The 23,422-nt window shown below is 35.4% G+C and overlaps 1 protein-coding gene, 1 long non-coding RNA gene and 1 pseudogene across 2 annotated transcripts; all 3 read right to left on the bottom strand.

Moving 5' to 3' along the window:
• Window positions 1-584: 584 nt before the first annotated feature.
• Window positions 585-3,586, bottom strand: LOC128520001 (C-C chemokine receptor type 4-like; annotated as a pseudogene).
• An 11,719-nt stretch (window positions 3,587-15,305) lies between these two features.
• On the bottom strand, window positions 15,306-17,565 carry LOC128519763 (C-C chemokine receptor type 4-like). Its single transcript, XM_053493602.1, has 3 exons — window positions 17,413-17,565; window positions 17,115-17,269; window positions 15,306-16,862 (listed from the first exon to the last, which is right to left on the bottom strand). The coding sequence occupies exons 2-3, from the start codon at window positions 17,143-17,145 to the stop codon at window positions 15,823-15,825; spliced, it is 1,071 nt and encodes a 356-aa protein (XP_053349577.1). The 5' UTR covers window positions 17,146-17,269; window positions 17,413-17,565; the 3' UTR covers window positions 15,306-15,822.
• Window positions 17,566-21,418: 3,853 nt separating this feature from the next.
• On the bottom strand, window positions 21,419-22,733 carry LOC128519733 (uncharacterized). Its single transcript, XR_008357878.1, has 4 exons — window positions 22,677-22,733; window positions 22,526-22,591; window positions 22,208-22,273; window positions 21,419-21,973 (listed from the first exon to the last, which is right to left on the bottom strand). It is a non-coding gene; the product is annotated as an uncharacterized LOC128519733 (long non-coding RNA).
• Window positions 22,734-23,422: the final 689 nt, after the last annotated feature.

Genomic DNA, 23,422 nt, shown 5'->3' with positions numbered 1-23,422 from the left:
CTGTATGTCAGTATGGTTCGCAGTACTGAAGGGACTGCAAAACCCACATTCAAAATATATTTGGATGATTAAGTGACTGGTTGCTTTACATCTCTCTTTACATCTCTCAGAGAGCCCTCATGTCTGTGTTTTATTCTGGCTCTCTCTTTTGGTTATGCTGTCATAATTAGTCCTGCTGGAGTCCCTGATAGCACTCTGCACTAAGTATACAATATGGGGCAACATGATAAGATATGGGAGTAGGATTTATTATTGTTTACAATAGGGACCCATTAAAAATAATAAACTACATGAATTGAATACATACCATACTTCTAGAGATTTAATTAGTATACTGCTTTTGATTTCATTAGATTACTTGCTGCTTGCAGTGTGTCGAATAAGCCAAACAATAAAAAAAAATGACAAAGGAATAATCAACAGGCTTTTCTTGAAAGAGAGGAAATGGACTATAATGGACATAATGGATATAATTCCAAATAGACTATATATTTTTTTACAGCTTAAAACTGTTTTTTAGTGGTAAAGTGTAATAGAAGTTACAGTTTAGTTTTTGATCTTCCTTTCTCTGTGAACTCAATTTTTTAGTTCTTGTGCATTGACCAAAGCAACAAGGAAACCACTCTTTCAGAATCTTTAGAAATAATTTCCTGAATTGCTGCCTAACAAAGGCATAAATAATGGGGTTGAGGCAGCAGTGACTGAAAGCTACGGTTTCCGCCCACTGCATGGCCATGTTTAGGTCCTGATACCACTCACAGCTTTGCATGTAGCCCATGAAATTTTGTAGGGCGTCCAGAAAAGGAAGAAAACAATGATCAAGACAAGCATGAGCTTAACAACTCTGTATTTTTTCTGAGATTTTATGCCCATTATGCAGTGGATGGTATGTGAGTAGCAGTACACCATCACTGTTAAAGGAATGATAAAACCAAAGATGTTCAGCTCAATGGAAGTTAATGACATCCATACTATCCCTTAAATTTACCACTTTGCATTTCCATACATTTGATTCATTCTTTATTTGTAAGAAAATTATGGTTGGCAGAGAGGCTCCTAAGCTAAGAGTCCACATGATTAAAGAAAGGGCTATCCTAGCTGGACCAGACTAGTGAAATGAGAAATGGGAGGTATGGACGTGGACAATAATGGCATAATGATTTAACGTCATGAGAATCATAAAGAAGGCTTTTCCATAGAATCCCAGCATGGAGAGTGCTGTCACTGAATGGCACATGAAGCCCCCAAAGATCCACTTAGATCCACTGGCAGCATAGTGTGCCCAAAAAGGCAATGAGATAAGGAACAGGACATCTGAAAGTGCCAGGTTTAAGAGACATACATCGGACATTTTGAAGGTTTTGTGGTACTTGACCAGGACACACAGCACCAGGCCATTGCCAATTAACCCAATGACGAATACGATGATGTAGAGAGTAGGAAGGAAGACTTGGCTGAAGGCCATTACTTTGGTGTTCTTGCAGGGTAGGAACTCCTCTGCTGATATATTGTGCTGATCAGAAGAGATCCTGGCTGTTTATTAAAGAAATTAAACATCTTATTATCAACCCTTGTTATAAATAATCTTACAATGTAAAAGTTAAGCAATATCACAGAAGAGAAATAACTGATGTGCTGCACATTGGTACACCTGTGAGCGGCTAAGGTATCACAGCCGAGTACCACAAACACCATTTACTGTATAATGTCTTTATCAGCACTCGTGGAATGGCTCTCATCCAATCAGATTACTCAGTTAAAACTAAATGCTGTATAATGTACATTATATAAAGGGTAGATTGGTAAAGAGCCATTCCACGAGTGCTTATAATAGATGATAACAGCACTAAAATGTTTAAATTTATGTATCAGCCCACATGGAAAGAACCTATATGAGGATATATGCGCATATATTAAACCTATATGAGGATATATGCACATATATCCTCACCTATATGCAGTATATATGCACATATATCCTCACCTATATGAGGATATTTGCGCATATATAAAGGCCTATATGCAGTATATATGCGCATTTATCCTCACCTATATGAGGATATATGCGCATATATGAAGGCCTATATGCAGTATATATGCGCATTTATCCTCACCTATATGAGGATATATGCGCATATATGAAGGCCTATATGCAGTATGTATGCGCATTTATCCTCACCTACTGTATATGAGGATATATGCGCATATATGAAGCCTACGTATATGCAGTATATATGCATATATATGATAATATATATGCTGCATATAGGCAAAATTGAGGTGCATATATGTGCATATACAGGCCATATAGGTCTCCTGTATTGCTTCTTTATATGAACATATAAGCCCTATATGTACATACAAGATATGTCTCCTATATATCTCATGGCAGGATCTGGTCATTTTAGCTCATATTGGCAACTGTCATACATGATGCGCTCATATTTTCTATTATCAAGGCAATAACTAAGAACTAACTAAATTAAAAAAAGCAAAAAACTTATGTGCGAACACGTGAAATTGGTATCACATGTAATTGGCATGTTATGGAATTTAACTATAGTTATACACATTTTAGAATTTCTGTCGCACTTCATTATCTGCTAATGACCTGAGGCAGGACACGCCCACACGCCAATCACACGGAAATCAGTCCGGGTAATTTACATACTAGACCCCGCCCCCGGACACCGGCATGAAACACACACACACAAAGACAGGCTTGAGTTTACACACAGATTCAGTTTTCTGCACGTTTGGAAGATGACACGCACTACTACACATCCAAGGAAACTCTTCAGAATGTTCTGGAAAGTGGGAGGAGTTTACATTTACCTCAGAAGAAGACTGTGTGGCCATGACGAAGAACAAGAGCATTTTGAAGAGAGAATAGATCCAGGAGGACACACCGGGTAAGTTATTAAGTCTTATATAACTCTTATTCTGATAATATTAAACTAATATTAGTAAATATTTTCCTCACTTCAGCTAGCTCTTGTCAGCTTGTGTGACACATTGGCTTTCAATGCCATTTACATAGTTTAGGTAAATCATGCTAACATGCTGCCTTTCTGTACTGTATGTAGCACATGATATTTCCCGGTGGCTAAGCTAATGCCTTATGGAGTTTACAGATGTTTATAAATGTTCTAATGTATTTCCCCTTGTTTTGGATAGCTTTAGATTATGGTTGCTAATATGTATTTGGCTCCGTTTTGGTTAGTTTATAACACTGTTTCATATCTTTATCATTAACTATTGGGAAGCTAAGCAAGAATCAGTATGAAACATGAAAAAGTTTTTAAAAGTTGCCAATAAATTAGTATTGTGATGTGAAATTATTTTTCAGATTGAAAGGGCTCTGGGGTGTTTTGCCAGGCAGAAGCGTGGAGAGCAGCCCGCCTTGCCACCTCTGCTACTGCCATAGTGCGGAATCTACTGCTTCGACTTGGAGACTTCACTGCAACCTGAATGGTACAAAACATGTTCCTAATCTCTTCTGTCTTTAAAAAAAAATAAACAAGTCAGTCATGTTCTGTGGAATAAATTATGTTTGTGTGCGGGCCATCGCTTTTTTACTTGCCATTTTTGTATTTTCTTGAACCTCAAGAAAACGTGATGTGTATATAAAAAAAACTCTTGCTTTCTCCACCTTCATTTTACCCCCTTTAATAATAATTTTGAAATATTACTTTAAGGTGAAAAGCCAACCAGAGGGGATGGGGAGCAGCTGGTCGCGTTTATTAGGCATTGGAGACTGCATAAGGTAGGGCACCCATTATTGTTACTTTATCTGCTTAGGACCTATATACTAATTCATCGCTTGCTCACTTCTTAATTCTACCTTTCCTTTAAAGCCACATCTTTGGGGTATTGCGCTATAAGGTGTGTAGTCCTCTATTTTGTAGAACATATAGTGTAGCAAATAACCTCGTGGCACTAATTGTTGTCGTCTGAAGTTTTAATAAATAATCATTTATTATTATTATTACACTGTCTTATTATTTTTGTCTTTTCTAGATGCTACATTGAAGAAGTGGCCGGCAGCCACCCGAGGGCAGACAGGCACATCTATCAATTCAAAGCTCACGAAGCTGAGAAGGTCTTCAAAATATATATATGTTTTCTTCCTGTTGAGTTTTTTTGTCTTATTTTTGTTCTTGTACTATATTTTTGTTCTTTTACTATTTGATTGTTCTTAAAAAAAAAAAAAAAAATTAAATTTCTACATTTTGGGCTTTTATTTATGTTGTCTAACAGCTATGGATTTTAATAATTTTACTAATATCTAGGTAAAAATATAGGTGCATATATGCACATAGGTACATGTATGCATGTATATATAAGTACATATAATATAGGAAAACGGCCAATTTTATATATGTCACATATATTAAAAACCTATATCAAACCTACATTAAAACATATATGTTTTATATAGGTTTTTTTCCGTGTGGGAGGCCGCTTCACCAGTGTTCTAACTATCGTTAGGTACACTAATTGTCTATTAAAGCATGTCTGTATGACCTGCAACACAGAGAGGAGAGCAGATGCCTGAAAAACCCACATTCATAACCAGTCACAGAAGCATTTTCAGCATGAAAACACATTTGATAATGGTATGCCATTTTAAACAACACTTTTATCCTTAATAAATGCTTCTAAGTTGTTTCGAACTGTCCTTGGTGTTTTAATTTTTCCTAAGTTACAAAGCTAATAAGATTATAATGCCAGACAGAATACCAACTCCTTCTGTAATCCTGGATCAAGGGCACTACTTGGTGTGTTAAACAAGTGATTGTACACTATAGCACACTAGCTTTTTATTTGAAGCTTTTTGAATTTCAACCCCTGAACCTAGAAGTCAATGGAGTTGATATTCTTTTTATAAGCAAAATATAAAAAGAAACTGTTTTAGGCCTGTAAACTACCTATATGGGTTATTCTCCTCACATTTGGCTACATAGGACCAATAAGAATTTAAACCACTTTTACTTCTGTTGATTACACTACAGTAACTGTTGGTAGCTAGCAGTGCTGGACTGGGACAAAAAATCGGCCTGGGCATTTTGACTAGAGACCGGCCCACTAGGTATTATTGGCAAAGCCATAAAGCCTTTGAATGAAAACAAACGCTGTTCTGACAGCGATGTACACCGTCCTGTTAGTATATGTATCAATCTAATAAACTTAAACCTACACCATCCTCCCTATTCTGGTATTCTAAACAGTACTTAGCGAAAAACAAAAGACTGCTTGGTCGAGTTAACCTCCTGAACTATCTACAACACATGGTGGAAACCTGAAATTAAGACAGAGAAGACTAGAGGTGAGACATGATCATTAATGAGTATTAAAATTAATAAATTACAGATTTAGTGATATTTTCATAAACTATTTATTTACCACATCAACAAACAGCATGGCAGCACAAAATTTTTTTTAAACATGGCAACCTTTAAAAAGTGAAAGGAGACAGAGAAAGAAAGTTGAGAAAGAATAACATTTAATTGAATTTTTGATGCCATTTTACACACAGTACATGGCACAAGAACTGACAACACAACAAAACACAGAGATCACGAGAGACCTGGGCTGCCACAACCAGCTAAATCGTAACACAAATGCACAGAAATCAATTATTTTTCTACAATAATTAAATAGATTCAACATCTTTCTTCGACATAATTTCAGACTGCACAGATGGTAAGCTTACTGGGCTTACAGAGACTTAATATTTTTAGACTTAATATTTACTATAAATGATAATTAATTTCTATACATTTAACATCAAATGACCGCTTTGGTTGTAAAATTCAGATAATTATTTAAAAAGCTAGACATTTAAAATGAGAATAAGAAAGAAAAGTATTTCTTGGTGCCCCCCTTTCCTTGTTAATGCCCTACCTGGCCCCCTGGCAAAACTTTGCTAGACCCGCCCCTGCACAGTTACCAGCTGTCAGCTATGTAGAAAAGGATCCTGGTGTTATTTGTCTGTCAGAAACAGTTCATAACTTCCCTTCAACTCATTCATGTCACCTAAAAGATAAACCTGTTTCTCCATCACCTGTTCAACTCTGATGATTCAATAAGGAATCACCTGGTTCCTGGTTTCACCTTTGTTTCTCTCTCACATATCCAAACCGATCATGACTAGCAGCTTTTATGGCTGTGGCTCCAGCAAACAGCTGATAAACCGATTAGCTGATCAACAGGAGAAGGAGGGGAAGAGAATGAGAGAAGCCGAGGCAGCTGCGCAGAGTAAAGACACAGGATAACTCCAGCTTTGTGTGTTTTTTTGTTTTTTCATTTTAGCTAAAATACAGGACAAATCGCGTTCCTTTTCACCTCAATACGTAACGCGTAATATTTTCTCTGAATACGGGACGATTACATTCTTTACGTTTGGCAACCCATACTAACTAACCTTATTAATAATTCACTCTCAGTAACATCATAGCACCAGCATAGAAACTCTGTCATCATGCTAACTAGTACACAGTAGGAGTTATTGTAACTGACTGTAAAAAGTTAGCAAGCACAACGAAAATAAGCTACACCTACTTGGTTTATAAGTTTTTTTTATGGTTTTACTTGGTTTTACTTAGGCTACCTCAGGTTCAGTTCTGCCACTTGAACCGGCGGCCGCCTCGGGTCTCTCCTCCTCCTGCCTCCCCTTTCCCTCTTCAACCTGCACTTGCTAATTTTACTGAAGTGGAAGCTCCACTATAGCCACCAAACAACTGTGATATTTTAGCACATTTGGCAGCATTTGCCTGAAGGGCTAGTTTTTTTTGGCCCTAATTTTTTCGGCTCCTCCTGCTCCTTTGCGTTTTTTGTTCTCCGTTTTTGTTCAGCAATGATATGTGATTGCTGAGCCGTTGCAAGCGGGAGGGTGCATCTGACCTCCTCGGCTGTAATTGGTCCAGCCCAGAGTCGATCATGACCAATTGGCCAATCCGCCACCTTTAATGGTTTATAACGTTACAAAAAAAAAAAAAAAACATTGGCAGTCGGCCCACAAAAGACGAAAATCACCATCGGCCCACCGGGCAAATGCCCGGTATGCCCTATGGCCAGTCCAGCCATGGTAGCTAGTGTCGGTCTCCAGCTCTGCCAGTCGCGCTTAGTTAGTTTAACCACCTGCTGTAGGATCGGTGTTGGAAAAGCTGTATATATATGTTATGAATAAATAAACAAACAAATTATAATCTGTTGATAAATTGTGTTTGTGGAACTGTGATATATTAAAAAAAAATAACATCCAACATATTATATGACATATTATAGAACACAAATTTATTAAAGAATCTCTCTTGTGTGATATTGCTTAAGTATGCAAAAACTTTATTTATTTTTAAGGTAATGGCTATAAAAATAAAATGCGTGTTTCCTTTTGAGGAAAAAAAAACAAAAACTGTATGTCTAATGTTCAGTGCTAAAAGGATGGGTAGAAATAATCGCCTAGTGTAGTTGCAGACCTGATGGAAATTTGTTGAAGTTGATTAAAAATGAATAATACATTTGTTTTTCTGTGTGGCCTATTTTTTTCTGAAATGATTTACAAATTATAATAACAAAAGGTACTTTGCAAAACTTTATTTACCACCTGAACCAGGTGCCTTTTAAGACTGTATGAATTTTTTTCTGTTTGTTTTTCTTTTAAAGCAACAACATAAACAAGCTAACTGCTTTAAAGGAACAATCTTTTCAGTTATTTTAAGTGATTTACTACTAATAGATCTCTTGAGATATTCTGTTAAACAAAATGGTGACATACCCTAGTCTGCATGCTATATGGCTTGTAAATAGGCTAATAAATTATTGTTTGTACAAAAGGAAATAGATAAATATTTTATTTATATACATGTTAATAACAAGCAGAGTAGCAGGTTGTAGTACATAAATATGCACCACTGTTAAGATTAACTACTGTTAATAATAATATACTATAATAAACTCCCATCAAGGAGCTGTAAAATGGAAAAGTTTTACTTACTTATTGTTATGTTAGAATACATTGTAGTAGTACAGTATTTGTAGGCATGTCTTATTCACTCCAGATGGACTGGTACAGTACAGTATATAGCAAGAGTCTGAAATAAAAAATTCCTGAGGTGGAGTTTTGGCTTGTCACCAGAGTCGTCATTTTTAAGGGTTATTTTAAAAATATTTTTTTTCCATGGAATGTTTTATTCCAGTGTAATAAGTAATATGTGCTTAACGTAAGTCATTTCCCATTAACCTATTAGGCATTACCTATTTATTAGCGCTGAATTTAGGCATGGTTTTCAAAATCAAAAGGTGACTCTCTCTAAATCTCATACCTTGTGGACTCAATATATTACAATACGCCATACAGTATTACCAATATAGTATAATGTCTTATCTTCTTAATGCCAGAATATTGCTTAATATAAATAATTACTTTTTTATTTTATTTTTCCTGTTGTTGATTATTAAAGCTGCTTTGTGGGAATGACAATTGTTAAAAGTCATATATAAATGAAATTTAATAAAAAATGAATATATATATATATATATATATATATATATATATATATATATATATATATCCTATATACTAATTATATATATCCTATATACTATATATCCTTGTACTATCCCCATATAAGCACTGTTGTTATTAGGGCCCAAGCACTATAGCAGGACCCTCTTGTTTTCCTAAGGATTATTTTTTTTCCACATCCTTTTGGGCTTTTGGGAGGTCTTAACATGCTTAAAAACTCATGAAAATTGGCAGGCAGACTGGAATCTGCTGCAATTAGGATGCCTGAGTGTCACATGGCCCAGGGTCATCAGGGGCTCCCACACGAGATTTTGCTGCATAGCTCATACACACTTGCACGTATTCACACAAAACTCTGTACACATTTAGAGCTCCTTGAGCTGAACAACTTTCGCATGACCTGGGTTCAACTCAAAAGGAAGTCCGTTATTTTGGGTCATTCACAAAAACGCACCTGATGGATTTTGATATACTTCTCCAAGGGAATTTATACAATCTCCACCATACCGGGCCAAAGTGAAAGTCAAAGACATTGAGGATGCAAAATTATAGGGGGATTTTAGATATCTTAAACGGGTCAGCCGTGACGATGCCTTAAACTTATGCTAAATAGTGATTGATAACTTTCTGTGTGGCATTTTATTGAGTGACATTATATTCAGTGCACTGTAAGCCCAGACAAGTTGAGTTTACTTAACAAATTGGAGGAAACTGGTTGCCCTAAAAAAAAAAGTAAGTAATGTAAAAGTAATGTTCAAAAAAAAACTTAAGTAAGTTTAATTTAAATGCTAAGTTGACTTAACTTAAATGAGTAAGTTGACTCAACTTAAAATCTCTAAACTAAGTTGACTTAACTTAAAATCGTTTGTAATATCAATTGCTTTACCCAATCACACCACTTAATATCTTAAGTTAAAGTGAGAATTTTTTTATTTCCATTCAACTTAAATTAGAGTGTTTAAATTATTATTTTTTAAATATATAAAAAAAATTAAACAGTATATTCTTTTCCAGTTTTATTTAAACTTCAAACATAAAATTCAAGAACAAGTCATGTCTTATAAAACTTTTTTGTTCATTATTTAAACAGTGGTTCAATCATAGTCCAGGTGCAGAGCATACATCAGTCCAAAAAGGCCTGAAGTTGGTGGCCAGTTTATCCATCACCACACTCCCTTCCAAGATGATGTCCACTCTAGATAGGTTGAGCTGAGGTTTTTCTTGATCAATGTAGAGGACTCACACTGGTTTTTTACTGTACAAGTGCATATTAGTTACATAACAGAAAAAAAAAACTGATTAACAAAGAGAAGATATACTGTAATTAGCAGTTAGATAATGCAGTCTTGTTCAACAAAAAGTACCTCTATTTACCTCCACCTATTTATATTTTTCATGTGCATAAAATTAACCATTCTGTAAACCATTAAAGTAAAAGTTAAATACCAAGCAGTCCTTAAAAAAATATTAATGAAGAAAGAGGTGGACAATAACCTTTTAATCACACTGGTTAAAGCATGTTTTACTGCTCACAGACCATGAAATGATAAGGAGGCTAAATTCCCGTACAGGTGACCAACAGGTAAAATGACCATCAAACTAATTAAAAAACATCACGTTGTACTGCTCCAAAACAGCAGAAAGAGTGATTAGACAACGTTATACAATATAGCTAGCTACTGTAACTTAGCGGGTGAAATTATGTGAAATGCGCGTTCGTGTTCCCAGTTATCTAAAAAAAATAGATGAAAAATTGTTGAACATTACAACAAAGTTTTAATACTGCCACACTCAGCTCCTCCAGAAAATAAAGCAAAAAAATAAATAAAAAGCAGCAGGTTTATACTTCTCGCCAATAGCACTCACCATATTCAGTAGACTGTAGAACAGCAGCCCGACCCGTCGCTCTCCGTCTCACCTGCTGGAAGCAGCCTCGGCTCGGTCACCTGGCAGGAGGTTAATGCGGGGCAGCGTCCGCCCACAGCCACCATTACATTAGCTCCGTTAACGGCAGTCCAAGTAACAGGTGATAAAACTTTTGTCAATTTCAACGCCTCACAATCAGCCTCTCGAGTGAAAGAAAACTATATGAAAAGGATTAGAAGTGAAAAACAGATTGTGGTCTAATCAGACGAATGAAATAATCTCGTGTGTTGCCTGAAAAAACAGCCATCAACTTCAAATTTGGTCTCTATGGAGATAAAGAGGCGTGGCCACGGCTAAATCTTACTATTTTTAAGCGATTAAACTTAAAATTATTAACTTATTACATTACTATCAAATTGCAAGTATATTGTATTACAAATTGGCACAATATACTTACCTATATTAGTAATGCAATCAAACTTAAAATTATTTACTATATTGTAATTGATTGTTTAATTAGATATTAAATCCGAGTTTACAGTGTGACGCATTGTGACATCACATTTAGTGACATCACATTGTGTGATGCTTATTTTCCAGCTAAAAAAGAAACAGTGAGGCGAAATTGCAGTGTACATAACAGTAAAGACTGAATTAAAGGAGGTATATTAATATTATAGAATTATTACATTAATCGATTAATGGCATGGGAATTAACATCATGGGAACAAAACTGCAAATATCAGGTGGGCCCTTTGTAGGGTCACCAAAATGTAACATTACATGACCTTGTCAACAGTGAGGCTCTCTGGGAGACTATTTTAAGTTGTTTGTTACATCTAATAACCCTCCAGGGAATAACTGTGGAACATCCTGTAAATGTTGCCTTAATTTGACCATATTCCTGTGTATAATTGAACCACTCACTCACTCTTACTCATCATCTATACCGCCTATTCTTGGATTCAGTGTCACAGGGGGCCTGGAGCGTATCCCAGGAGGCTTAGGGCATAAGGCAGGGTACACCCTGGACAGGGTGCCTATCCATCGCAGGGCACACACATTCACACACTCACACACTCATTCACACACTAGGGGCAATTTGGGAACGCCAATTAGCCTAACCTGCATGTCTTTGGAATGTGGGAGGAAACACACCAATGATGGGGAGAACATGCAAATTTGTTTAATTGTAATCTGTTTGCAAAAATTAATTATACGCTTTATAATAGTGTATTATTTAATAAACTTAAATAAACAACTTAGTGAATAAATCAGAAGCATTATATTTTTGACAAAATTTAGGAAACTTTAAAATGTGGGAAATTTCAAAGTAAAACTAATACACAAGGAATTTTACTTTAATGAAATTTAAATGTATTTCAGGCAGTCAGTGGAAATAACTTGGGGCAAGCTAAGTGTAGCACAAGCTGGAATTGACCTTTAGCAATTGACCTTTTAAAACTGACCTCTGTCTTGCTTGGAATTTCCTGTGTTTTGTGGTGATAAAAAAAAAAATAAATAAAAATTGGTCTTACTCAATGCACTCCGTATAGTTTGAATAAAGTCATACAGAGTTGGGATTTAAGATGTGGGATTTAAAAGCTATGTGTTTCATTAAATATTATTCTCATGTTTGTAAAGTGGCTGATTTCATTAAGTTTCCAGCTATATATGTGTATATGTATAAATTTACACAAGTGTCACCTTGAATTAATTTTTGTGCTCCAAATTAAAAGCTGAGTAAAATCTCTAATTTGGACTCATACATATTTGCATTACCTTGTGGACTCTGTTCCTGACTGGTATATCATGTATACATCATAACCATAAGACATTAAGCCTTCTCTTATTAACAATATGATATAATGTCTTAAATTCTTTAGGCCAGAATATTGCTTAATATAAAAATTATTAATTTCTGTAATTTATTTTATAGAAATATGTAATTATAAATGTTGTTGATTTTGTAAAGCTGCTTTGCACCCAATGCTGCAATGACTGTTGTTAAAAATGGTATATAAATACAATTGAATTGAAATGGGATTGAAAAATATCCTCATATAAAGATCCTCATATGATGATATTTTCTTTCAACTACATTCACTATATATCTTTGGACTGTTACGTAGAAAGTTAATTTATAAATTAATTACTGTATATTAATGCCATGGGAGAAGCGCATATAAACCATATAATCAACAATTTTTTATTAGCAAAAAGTAAGTAAGTAAGTAAGTAAGTAAATAACAAAAACAGGTGACAAGAGGTTCATTTGAAAATGAGATATTATATCACCTGTATGGTATCTCACACCCATTTTCAGTCCTCCCAGGATGTTTAAGATCAGCACACCCTTAGGTAAGCCATGAAGTAACCTCAGTCGTGGACTCATAATAAGCTGCAAGCCACCCCTGATCAAGCAATAATGTACCATGTAAATGTGAGTACACAAGGGGCCATACATCAGGCCATGTGTGACTCAGAATGTAATCAAACCAGCATGTATCCAAGCCTGATTCGATGTAGAGCTTTAGACCATATACGTTTCGTGAAGTTAAGGTGTGTGCATGTGAATATTTACAAATATCCTCTAGATGCTACTAGTAATAAATTCAGAGGGTGATGACATAAACTGGGTCCATCATTTTATCCTTGACTCATTCATCCACTTATCCAAGATACCAGAGGTGGAAAGTAACAAATTACATTTACTGTAATTAACCATTGTTACTGTAATTAAGTTTTTTTACTGTAATTAAGTATTTTATGTACAGTTACTGTAATTAAGTATTTTTTGTATACTTCTACTTTTTAAAGTGGTTTTTAAAATCTGTTATTTTGCTTTTACTTAAGTATGTTTTGTTTGAAGTATTGTACTTTGATACGTTTGAAATCATATTTTTTTTGGGCGGAGAGAACAAACGCGCTAAATTCACAAGAACGATGGAAAAGGACAAAGCAGATGCACGTGATGCAGACTCAGCTGAAACCAAAATGCCATCAAATACTTATGAAGCAAACCCATGGGCATTGTAACGGGCACTCCTATGTTGTATACCACATTATGTATGTATGTTGCCCTTTTTAAGAGTTGCTGGCCCTCCCCCAGTGTGTGCGCTGCGGAAGTATATGCGTGAGACGGAGAGAACGAAGTAGGAACTCAGGTGTGATCCTCCCCCCGAAATGCTCTATTCTTCTACCCTTTTTTTTTACTTTTACTTTATGTTTTGTATTATAATTTTGTGATGCAATGAAAGAGGCCATTTTGCACTTAAAATGATTATGACAGGTAACTTAAGATAATTTGACTAGCTTGGGCAGTGGTAACTCAGTATTTATGGGTTTCAGTCAGGTCCCAGGTTCAAACCCAAACACCACCAGATTGAAGCTGTTGGGACCTTGGGCATGGCCCTTAACTGCACAGATGCTCTAGATACTGTAGGTGCGTCTTCCCAAAATTAAATTAGTGTTTCTGAATTGTACTGTATACAGTAGGAGCATTCAGTATAGCGCTGCAGTGTAAAACTAGTTAAAAACTTGACTAGCAAACCCTTATATTTCACATAAAATAAACAGTACAAAAATGAAAGTAATGCTTATACATGTATATGGATTAAGTTAGGCATAATAATTGGCATAAAAAAGTATAAAGCAATGTATGGAACATTCAATTCAGTGAGTAACCATAAAGATGTTTGCCATACAGTAAACAGTACTGTAACAGTAGAGAATAAACAAACCTGGCAGATTGTTTTGAACACAGAACTGAATTTATAGCAAAACAACTAAATTATAACACTCAGAATGACCTTTTATTTGGTGTAAATTGACTGATGTGCCTAACTTTTTCCAGAAGAGCCTTTGTTTTACTAAATAATCCATGACTTTTCCCACCAATACATTCAGATTTCTTATAGAAATAAAAATAGATGGCTGTGACTGTGAATGTGAAATGCGGCTGTGCTTTTAAAACTGAAATAAACCTGCTTACTATTGTTGTGCTTTTACTTTTTAAAAGGCAGTGGTTATTCAGCGGGTATGTATTTGTGCTTTGTTATTTATTCTGGAATGCTGATTTTTTATTTTGTCTGCTTTGCAAAAGTTGCCCCTGTTTATGACTGAAATAAAGCTGTTCATTTGGCAACACATGCTTTCATCTCCACTTCAAAACATCTTTGATATGAGCCGACATGAGCGTGTAAGATGTGCATCTAAGAATATTTATGTGAAAATATTGAAAATGTTTTTCATTAAGTTTCTTTATTCAAGCCCTTCCTGTTCCGATGAACATGTATTAGCACATCACTCCCCCCAAACAACACAGAATTTAGCATTTACTTACATCTGAATAGAGTCGATGACATAAATCTTGCATGTGAATGGAGCACTAAGCATTTAAAACAAAGATTTATATAACCTTTTGGCAAGGAAAAACATCTACCATTTGTGCACATATTTTTTCTGGGTTGCTAAAATATAGTTTTATTTGGAAAAACACTTGAGAAAAAAAAGTGATTGGCATCATTGATGATGAAGTCAACTCTTAAGGGTTAAAACTACCAAATACACCATAGAACAGTTTCAGTACATACACTATTTACAGTTATTTGTTTTAAGCACTCTTTCATATAATATATAACACAAGAACATAAAATTTAAAGTGATTGCTTAGCCTTGCAGAATCTTATGCAAACAGTAAATATCTAATCTTCCTAATTCTATCTATCCTATCCATCCATTCTCACTAATTCAATTCAATTTATTTATATAGCGCTTTTAACAATTGTCATTGTCTCAAAGCAGCTTAACAAAATTAAAAGAAGATTATAAAAATGTATAGGAGAATATCTTCAAACTACAATATCTTTACTCACTGAAAAAAAAGGATTTTGTAAATAAATACACATGAGGCTGTACTGCATATTTTATTTTTGATGTAAGACTGCAGCAATTTTTTAACAACTCAGTATTCACAGCAAATGTCTCCAGAGGATTTGTGTCACTGTGTCAAGAGTTTTGAGAGAATGCAGCCTGATTGATATCGCAAGCATTGCTTTTCCTGTGGTCTGCATGAAAATAGATACTAATGTGAATGTAATAGTTATGTGACTTGCATATAACATAACATAATATATAGTAAAGATAATATCATTAAATACATTCGTGGTACAGTGATGTAATAAAAAATGTGTGGTACAATATGAATCGTGTTTGAAGAAAAGAAATAATGGGGTTAACCATTGGCTAAGAATTATATAATATACACTGCTAGCAAAACCAGGAGTAAAAGGGCAAGAAACAAAAAGGGCAACATCCTTCTCCTGGCATTTATTAATGAATATCACCCTCTTAAAAAAAAAAAAAAATGTACCTTATGACAGTACTTTGCAATTTTACTTAAAATAGATAACATGTGATAACATTTAAACCTTTGAATTTTTCATCATACAGGAAGTTACTGAGGTGTGTGAGGGCAAATTGCTCATTTCTGAGATCTCACGCTCAGCTGTTAAACATTGGCCAAAGCAACAGGGAAACCACTCTTTCAGGATCTTTATAAATAAATTCCTAAATTTCTGCCCCATAAAGGCATAGATTATGGGGTTGAGGCAGCAGTGACTGAAGGCGATGGTTTCCACCCACTGCATAGCCATGTTCAAGTCCTGAAACCATTTACAGCTTTGCATGTAGCCCAACTGATGCAGGAACTTCAGGAAGACAACAATGTTGTAGGGTGTCCAGAAAAGAAAGAAAACAGTGACCAAGACCAAGAGAAGCTTGACAGCTTTGTGTTTCTTTTGGGACTTTATTGTCATTATGATTGGGATGATGCGCGAGTAGCAGAACACCATCACTGAGAGGGGAATAATCAATCCAAGGAGGTTGAGCTCAATGTGAGAGATAAGGTTCCATGTTGTTTTTTCTTCATACTCCAATTTGCATATGAATACATTTGATTCATGTTTCATTTGTGTGAAAATGATGGTTGGCAAAGAAGCCACTAAGCTAAGTGTCCAAATAAACACAGCCAGGACTATGCCAGTTCTGACAGATCGATGCTTGGAGAAAAGAAAATTATGGGCATGCACAATGACAGCATAACGGTCTACAGTTATGAGGATCATGAAGAAGATACTTGCATAGAATCCCAGCATAAAAAACGTTGTCAGTGTTTGGCACATGAAGCTTCCAAATTTCCACTCATTTTTGGCAGCGTTGTGTGCCCAGAAAGGCAATGAGATCAGGAAGAGGAGGTCTGAAATGGCCAAGTTGAAGAGACACAGATCTGACATAGTGGCCCCTTTATAAAACTTTACCAAGACACCCACCACCAGGCCGTTGCCTATTAAACCAACGGTGAAGACGATGCTGTACAGGGAAGGGAGGAAGACTTGACTGAAGGCCATATCACTAAGAGTATTACAGGGCGAGTAATCACTCCAGTTAAAAATGATCTCCTTGGCTGTTACAAATAAATAAATGAGAAAACTATTATTATTACAGCCTTATCATTAGTGTAATAACATATACAAATATATTTTTCCGGCATTTGTAAAAGCAGTGGCACAATCCTCTTCACACAATTCTTTCAGAAGAAAAATACCAAATAGGGTATGGGTTATTTATATCCACATAAATAAACAGGGTTGCAGCTTGTACGTATATTTAAGGCATTTTGCAAAAAAAAAAAAAAAAGGGAAATAAAGTTACTTACTTGCTGTCATGTTGGTGTCTGTTGTAGCCATATTTCATATATCACTACTGAGTGACTTGTAAAAGCAGCCTGTATATACTGGTATATAAAAAGAGACTGAACTGCGATTTCCTGAGGCGGGGTTTTTGTCTTGTTGCCAGAAACAGTTATTTTATCTATGAGAGAGCAGAACAGAAACATGCAAATACATGCTCACACATAGCAAATTAAAAGAAGCAATTTTAATGAATATTTATTTATAAAATCAATGATAAAAAAAAAAATACAAAAGTGAAACTGGCTAGACTTTAGTGCTTACCTTAAAAATGTATTTAAAGAAAAGAGAACCGAAATATCTTTTTCTAATGAAGAGTTTTAAGTAATAAATGCAGAGTAAATAAAATGTTTTCCTTTAGCATCATATTACTAGGGGGCTCCCACATTAAGGCTACTACGACCACTCAATCGGGAGGGCCGAAGACTATCATGTGTTTCCTCTGAACCATGTGACGCCAGCCAACCGCCTCTTTTCAAACTGCTTGCCCACACACTGTTGGGGGCGGAGTAACACACTTGAAGGATAGCGCTATCCTCTCCTTTTGAGTGTGTGAGCTCACAGATGCCCCTGATTGGCTGTAGAGCCGGGATTAATGTGGGAACAAGCGATCTCCGGATAATAGGGGCGAGCACTTTACCACTGCATCACTCGGAGGCCGGGAAAATAAACAGAAATCTCTCTAATGATGCTCGATTGAGCGACACACTAACAGAATTACAGTTGTAAAGTAAAAATAAAACAAATTAACCTGCACTTTACCTTTGAAAAGAATCACAACAGAGCAGTGTTTTTTATGGTGTCCAATGGCACACGCACACACAGACACAGAGCAGGCTGAGCCTTGAGCAGAGAGAGTAAATGTTTTTTTAACCTCTCTAATGAGACTTGCTTTTGCTTTACACACACGCTGTACACACACGCATACAGACACAAAATAAAAGATGTTTATGTGCACACACGTCGTTACAGTGTTATAGTAAACAGTACACTCATGCACTAATGTTGATTAGACCAGTAAGAGACACGCACTAAGACCCAGTAGGGAAGACAATTTCCCACAATTCCACAGCACAAGAGAGAGAAAAACCCATTGGCTCAGGTGTAATCACGTGACGCTCAGCGTCAAAACAAGAAGCATATGCGTAAGACATGATCCTCGGTACTTGTAAACCAAGACTTGTTCGTTTTCCAAGTCAAAATGTATTAAATCTTTGCTTGTCTTGCGGAACACTCGAAACTGCGTTACTCGCAATCTAAGGTTTCACTAAAATTTGGGGGTACATTCCACATTTGTAATAAAAGTACAAAAACAATGTTCTTTCTTTACCAAAAGAAGTAGTTCAAGTTAACCAAGTAAAGTATACCCACTTCAGGAAAAGAAATAATTGGATTAATATTTGTATATTACATTATTATTATTATGATACAAAACTTCAAAACTTTAACTTATTTTTAAATCTATATATTTTTACAACAATACAACCACCAGTTATACTGTATTATAGTACAGTACACCCATGTGTCCTTAGTTGATTAACATAACCTTTTACAAATGTGTATTACACCTTAATGAATTTATTTAATTTAAACTGACAAATGGCAAACTTACTTTACATTCTGTATAAATGTCATTACCAATAAATAACTAAAATATAATATACAGAAGTGTTCAGTGATTTCTGTCTACACTTATCATTTAAGGCTAAACCTCATGGCCAACCCAACCTGTAAAGCCAAATTTAAACTTAAGTGTGTAGTTCTAATTGACAAGAACTCAGAATATATATAAAAAAAGTTAGAATGTTAAAAATTGTTACAGTTAAAACCATCGCGTCTGTGGAAAATTACACAGCTTACGTTTGTTCTTAAATTGCAAAAGGAATTAAAGTTCTACATGTGGTTTAGCATGTGGATTAGCAAGTCTAGGTAACTAACCCTAGTAAGGTTAAAAGTTTTTGTTTTGTTTTTTATTTGTTTGTTTTTTAATGGTAAAAATCAGTCAGCTGGTTACAGTATTATTATTAGGCTGGTCCTTTTCTTTAAAAAAAAAATAGTAAGTTAATGTTACTTAATGATCAGTTTTTTGCAAACCAGTAGTTTTATTATAGAGCGTTCACACACATGTAACTTCCCTAACGAAACAAACGTATATTGCAATATACTAGAATTTATATTGCAATAGATTAGGAAATATATTTTAATATATGAGAAACTTCCCCATATATTTGCAATATATGGATGGATAACCTATTGCTATATATTGATTCATATATTTTAAAATACATTGCTGTGCAAACAAAACTGTATTACATTACTGCATGCTTGTTTATTGAAACAAAGTTATTTTTTTTATGGGATAAGCAAGGTCCAAGCTCCAAATCATATTTTGCATGACATTAATTATATTTTACATTATATAGCCATATGAATAGACCATATATGGCTATGTATTGATTTATATATTATAAAATGTAGTGACAGAGTATTATAAATGAAATCATTATTAACAGCAGCATAAAGTCCACTTTTTATTTACCGACATGAAATTTCATTTCAGAATTTTATTCCTTTCACATGACTTTTCATCCTCAACATGCCAACTACATTTTCTAAATTTACCACTGAACTGTGTGATTTGTCATACTGTCTTCCAACAGCAAAACATTTTCTGTTATCAAGTCTCTCTACCACAATGTAATAATACACAGTGATTATGTGTCCAACAAAACAGTGAAGCTGTTCCTTTTTCATTACTCTAGTGAACTGCTGAGTAATACAGTTCTAGTTTGACCAAAATTCTACTGAATATTTTCACAACTGTATCTGTGGTGACTGAAAGTCTCTCTCATAGCCAGTATCTCTTCATTAGTAAGTTTTCGTACAAAGTGTAAGCCAAGGGTCACAACTTGATCTGCTACTTTTTTAAACTGTTTCAGCTTTTTTTTACCAGTCATGTTGTTATACAACTGTATGCATCTAGGCACAGCATTTATTAGTGCATTGTTTTTGAAAAGAGGCAACACTTGTCTATATGTGAATTGTTTCATTATTTGTAGGAGAACACACTGGGTGCCATGAAACATCTTCAGTATCTCCCCATTAAAAGACCCAAAAATATATCCTGAATGTGCCCACAAAGGTCCCCAATTTCTCACAGAGTCTGGCAAATGAAGACATAAATGTACGTTAAATGACACATTTTCCTTTCCATAAATTGTTTAAAACTGTTTGACAAACTCAACAACTAGTTTTTCACATCTTTGTTTTTCACATCCCTCTGATGTGACAGTATCCTTACACAGCAAGAACATGAAGGTGACAAGGATTAACCAGTGCTGGTAAAATGCAGTTCTGCCACTCACTGGCTTTCCAAAACATCCTTTGCTGAAAAGAGCGGGGCACTCTTGTGATATTGCAAGGTTGTTTAATTTTTAAGAGTCGTTGGTCAAGCTTAGGAACACGATTACCAATATAGTACGGTTCCTCATGGTGTTCACTATCCAGCCAAATTGTCATTTGCCGAACAACTCCAAGATGTACATTATGCATATGTTCAGAAGGCACTCCAGATATGATGTCAAAATGTGGGATGTTGACAAGACATGTGGGCCCTTTAATGCCTCTCACAGATTGCGATGTGCGCACAGCCTCCCTTGCATCAGTTAGGGTTGTAGCATGATCTCTTTTTGGAACATCTTTGTATGGATGAACCCTAACAGTTCTATTTCCCTTTGAAACTTGTTCACCAGGATGTAGGCAGAGGCTGCACCCATAATGACCATTAAATTGGGTCATGTTTTGCAGAATGGGCCTGGCAACTGAATCACACATCATAACAGCTGCTATCACTCTACAGTGATTCACAATGTTGTTTCTGTGTAACTTGAAGCCAACAGTTGACAAATACTGACACTCTTGTGTGAATGGTTTTAAAAATGTATTTACATTTGGCCTTTCAGTTTCAAATCATAGGCCAAAAAGTAAAACATTCTCTTTACGGACATGGTAAGGAAGCTCGTTTACCATCCCTTGTAATTCCCAAATTCCGAACTGGAATGATTTGAATACTGGAACTCCATCACAATTTAATGTTAAGGAAAATGCATGAGGACTATTTAGTGGACCACCATCTTTGCTCAGAGTATGATACATTTTACAGCAACATATGTCATCATAATTTTCTGAATTACATTGTGACATTTCCTGACTTAAGACAACATGCAATATCTTCTCTTTGAAGAAGATGTTTCAGTTGTGTTTGGATGGGTAAGTATAGGAAGAAATTTCCATTCTTCAGGGAGCGGTTTCTATCCCATGTAGAGTTAAATACACTGCCCATCAGTGACTTAGTCGCCAATGTAATTGCGACAGTATATGTGACATTCTAAGTGACCCTGTATCTGTTTAAGCTCTTGTAAGAACAGATGCTTTCAAGTGTGAACATTTTCTGGACAGTGAATATTAATCAAATCTAAAAGATCAGACAGGGCCACACCAGTAAGTGAGTGTCTCAAAGCATATAAAAGTATAAGCAAAAAACTCTGTGCTTTGGTTAGTTGTAAGCCTGTGTAAAGTGGCTCATCATTTAATGGAGAAAGCCTTTCATTATTATCCAAATGTGATTCTTCATTTAGTGACTTGTCAATGCTGTCTTCCATGGGAAATTCTTCTCCACTGCCAATGGCCTCAGAGTCAGTAAAAGACTGCCATAGTGGTTCAAACACACCAAAGTCAACACTGTCCGCAAAACTGAAGATTGATGACTCTGTTGTTTCCCTCAAATTTGGTGGTAGTTCATCAGATTCAGGGTCTGCGTGCAGGTCTGTAATGAAAAAATACATTAAGCCCAAGGAATAGTTAACAAACATAAGCACTAGGAAATTTGCATAAAATTAACACTTGATAAAAATATAAAAGATGTCACATTGTTGTATAAAAGGTAAAAAAAAACGCTTCGGTTAATTAAAAAAAAAAAAAAAACTAGGAAAGCAAACTAGTTCAAGTTTAAAGACACGAAAATCATATGTGAGATCACGGCACTGTTAAAATTCCTTACTGTAATGTCTTCACTATCATGTGCATCTTCAGATCTGTTGTCAGAGGAATCCTGATCCATGTTCTGCTGTGTAAGAATAGAGAACAGTTTAAGACAAACCATGTGGTATACATGGCTGATTATTTTGATTCTCTTGCTTTACGTTAGATATAAATTATAATTATTCAACAGTATTTAGCAATAACAGGGGCTACAAGGGACTCCCTTACAAGAGGAGGTAGGGAAATGTTTAATGTCAAATGTCTGCAAAGTGAATGGAACAGTTCAAGACAATATTCCAGTCATCCAATATCCCTGTCAAGAGTAAATTATACTTACTGTAATGTCATTACTATCATGTGCATCTTCAGATCTGTTGTCAGAGGAATCCTGATTCAGGTTCTGCTGTGTAGGAATAGAAAAGTCTTAGAGGAAGTGCTGTCAGACATAGTAGATTATTATTAGTAATAGTTATTAGTAGATTACTTACAATAATCCCACCACCATCATGTGCATCTTCTGAGCCATTGTCGGAGACGAGGTCAGAGGAATCCTGATCCAGGTTCTGTTGTGTAAGAATAGAGAACAGTTTTATATAAAGCATGCGTATGGTAAGTATGGCTATATACTGTATAGGCGAGAAATAGGGTGTCTGCGCCTATGTCTTAATTGAGTTTTTTCGCTCGGTGCGTACTGTAACTCCAAAAAAAGTCAATTTGGGAACGCTGATAGGCTAGACCTGAAACGTTTGTCTCCCATTGTTTGTACGCAACTATGGTCTATATTGTTTCAGTATTTATTTTCAATACCAGTTTTCTGATATCGGAACATTAGTTAATTATTTTCTAGAAATAAAGCCCAATATGTTTGTTTGTGGAAAGTTTATCTTTGTAATTATATGCACTTTAACTGGGTTCTGTTCAGAAGCATGCCACCTCAGCAAGCCAGAAGAACAAATATTTAATACATTCAAAATTATGCCATTTTGGCCTTATTTTTAGAAGTAGGGAGAGGGTAAGAGCTATTTATCAAAAATCTTAAAATAGGAAATCACTCCCATCCCCTCCAAAATGTAGGAGAGCTCTGGAGGTGTCCTAACTGGTAAGGAATAGTGAGGAAATGGCGTTCAGGCAAAAACGTGTGTAGAGGAGAGATGTTTTCATGGAGCACAGAGCTCAGACATGTTTAGACGAAAATGGATAGGTGGTCAAAATGTGTGTAACTGGTTACTAATTC

Source organism: Clarias gariepinus, chromosome 4 (assembly GCF_024256425.1).
Source record: "Clarias gariepinus isolate MV-2021 ecotype Netherlands chromosome 4, CGAR_prim_01v2, whole genome shotgun sequence".
In the NCBI taxonomy this organism is placed as follows: Eukaryota; Metazoa; Chordata; class Actinopteri; order Siluriformes; family Clariidae; genus Clarias; species Clarias gariepinus.
The sequence above is the reverse complement of the archived record's forward strand: the minus strand, read 5'-3'. Positions and strand labels throughout refer to the sequence as shown.

Coding starts and splice junctions, on each gene's coding strand:
- LOC128519763 (XM_053493602.1), bottom strand. CDS start 17,145: ATGGCTACAACAGACACCAACATGACAGCAA. Junction 16,863..17,114: donor AGACACCAACATGACAGCAA/GTAAGTAACTTT, acceptor TATTTGTAACAG/CCAAGGAGATCATTTTTAAC.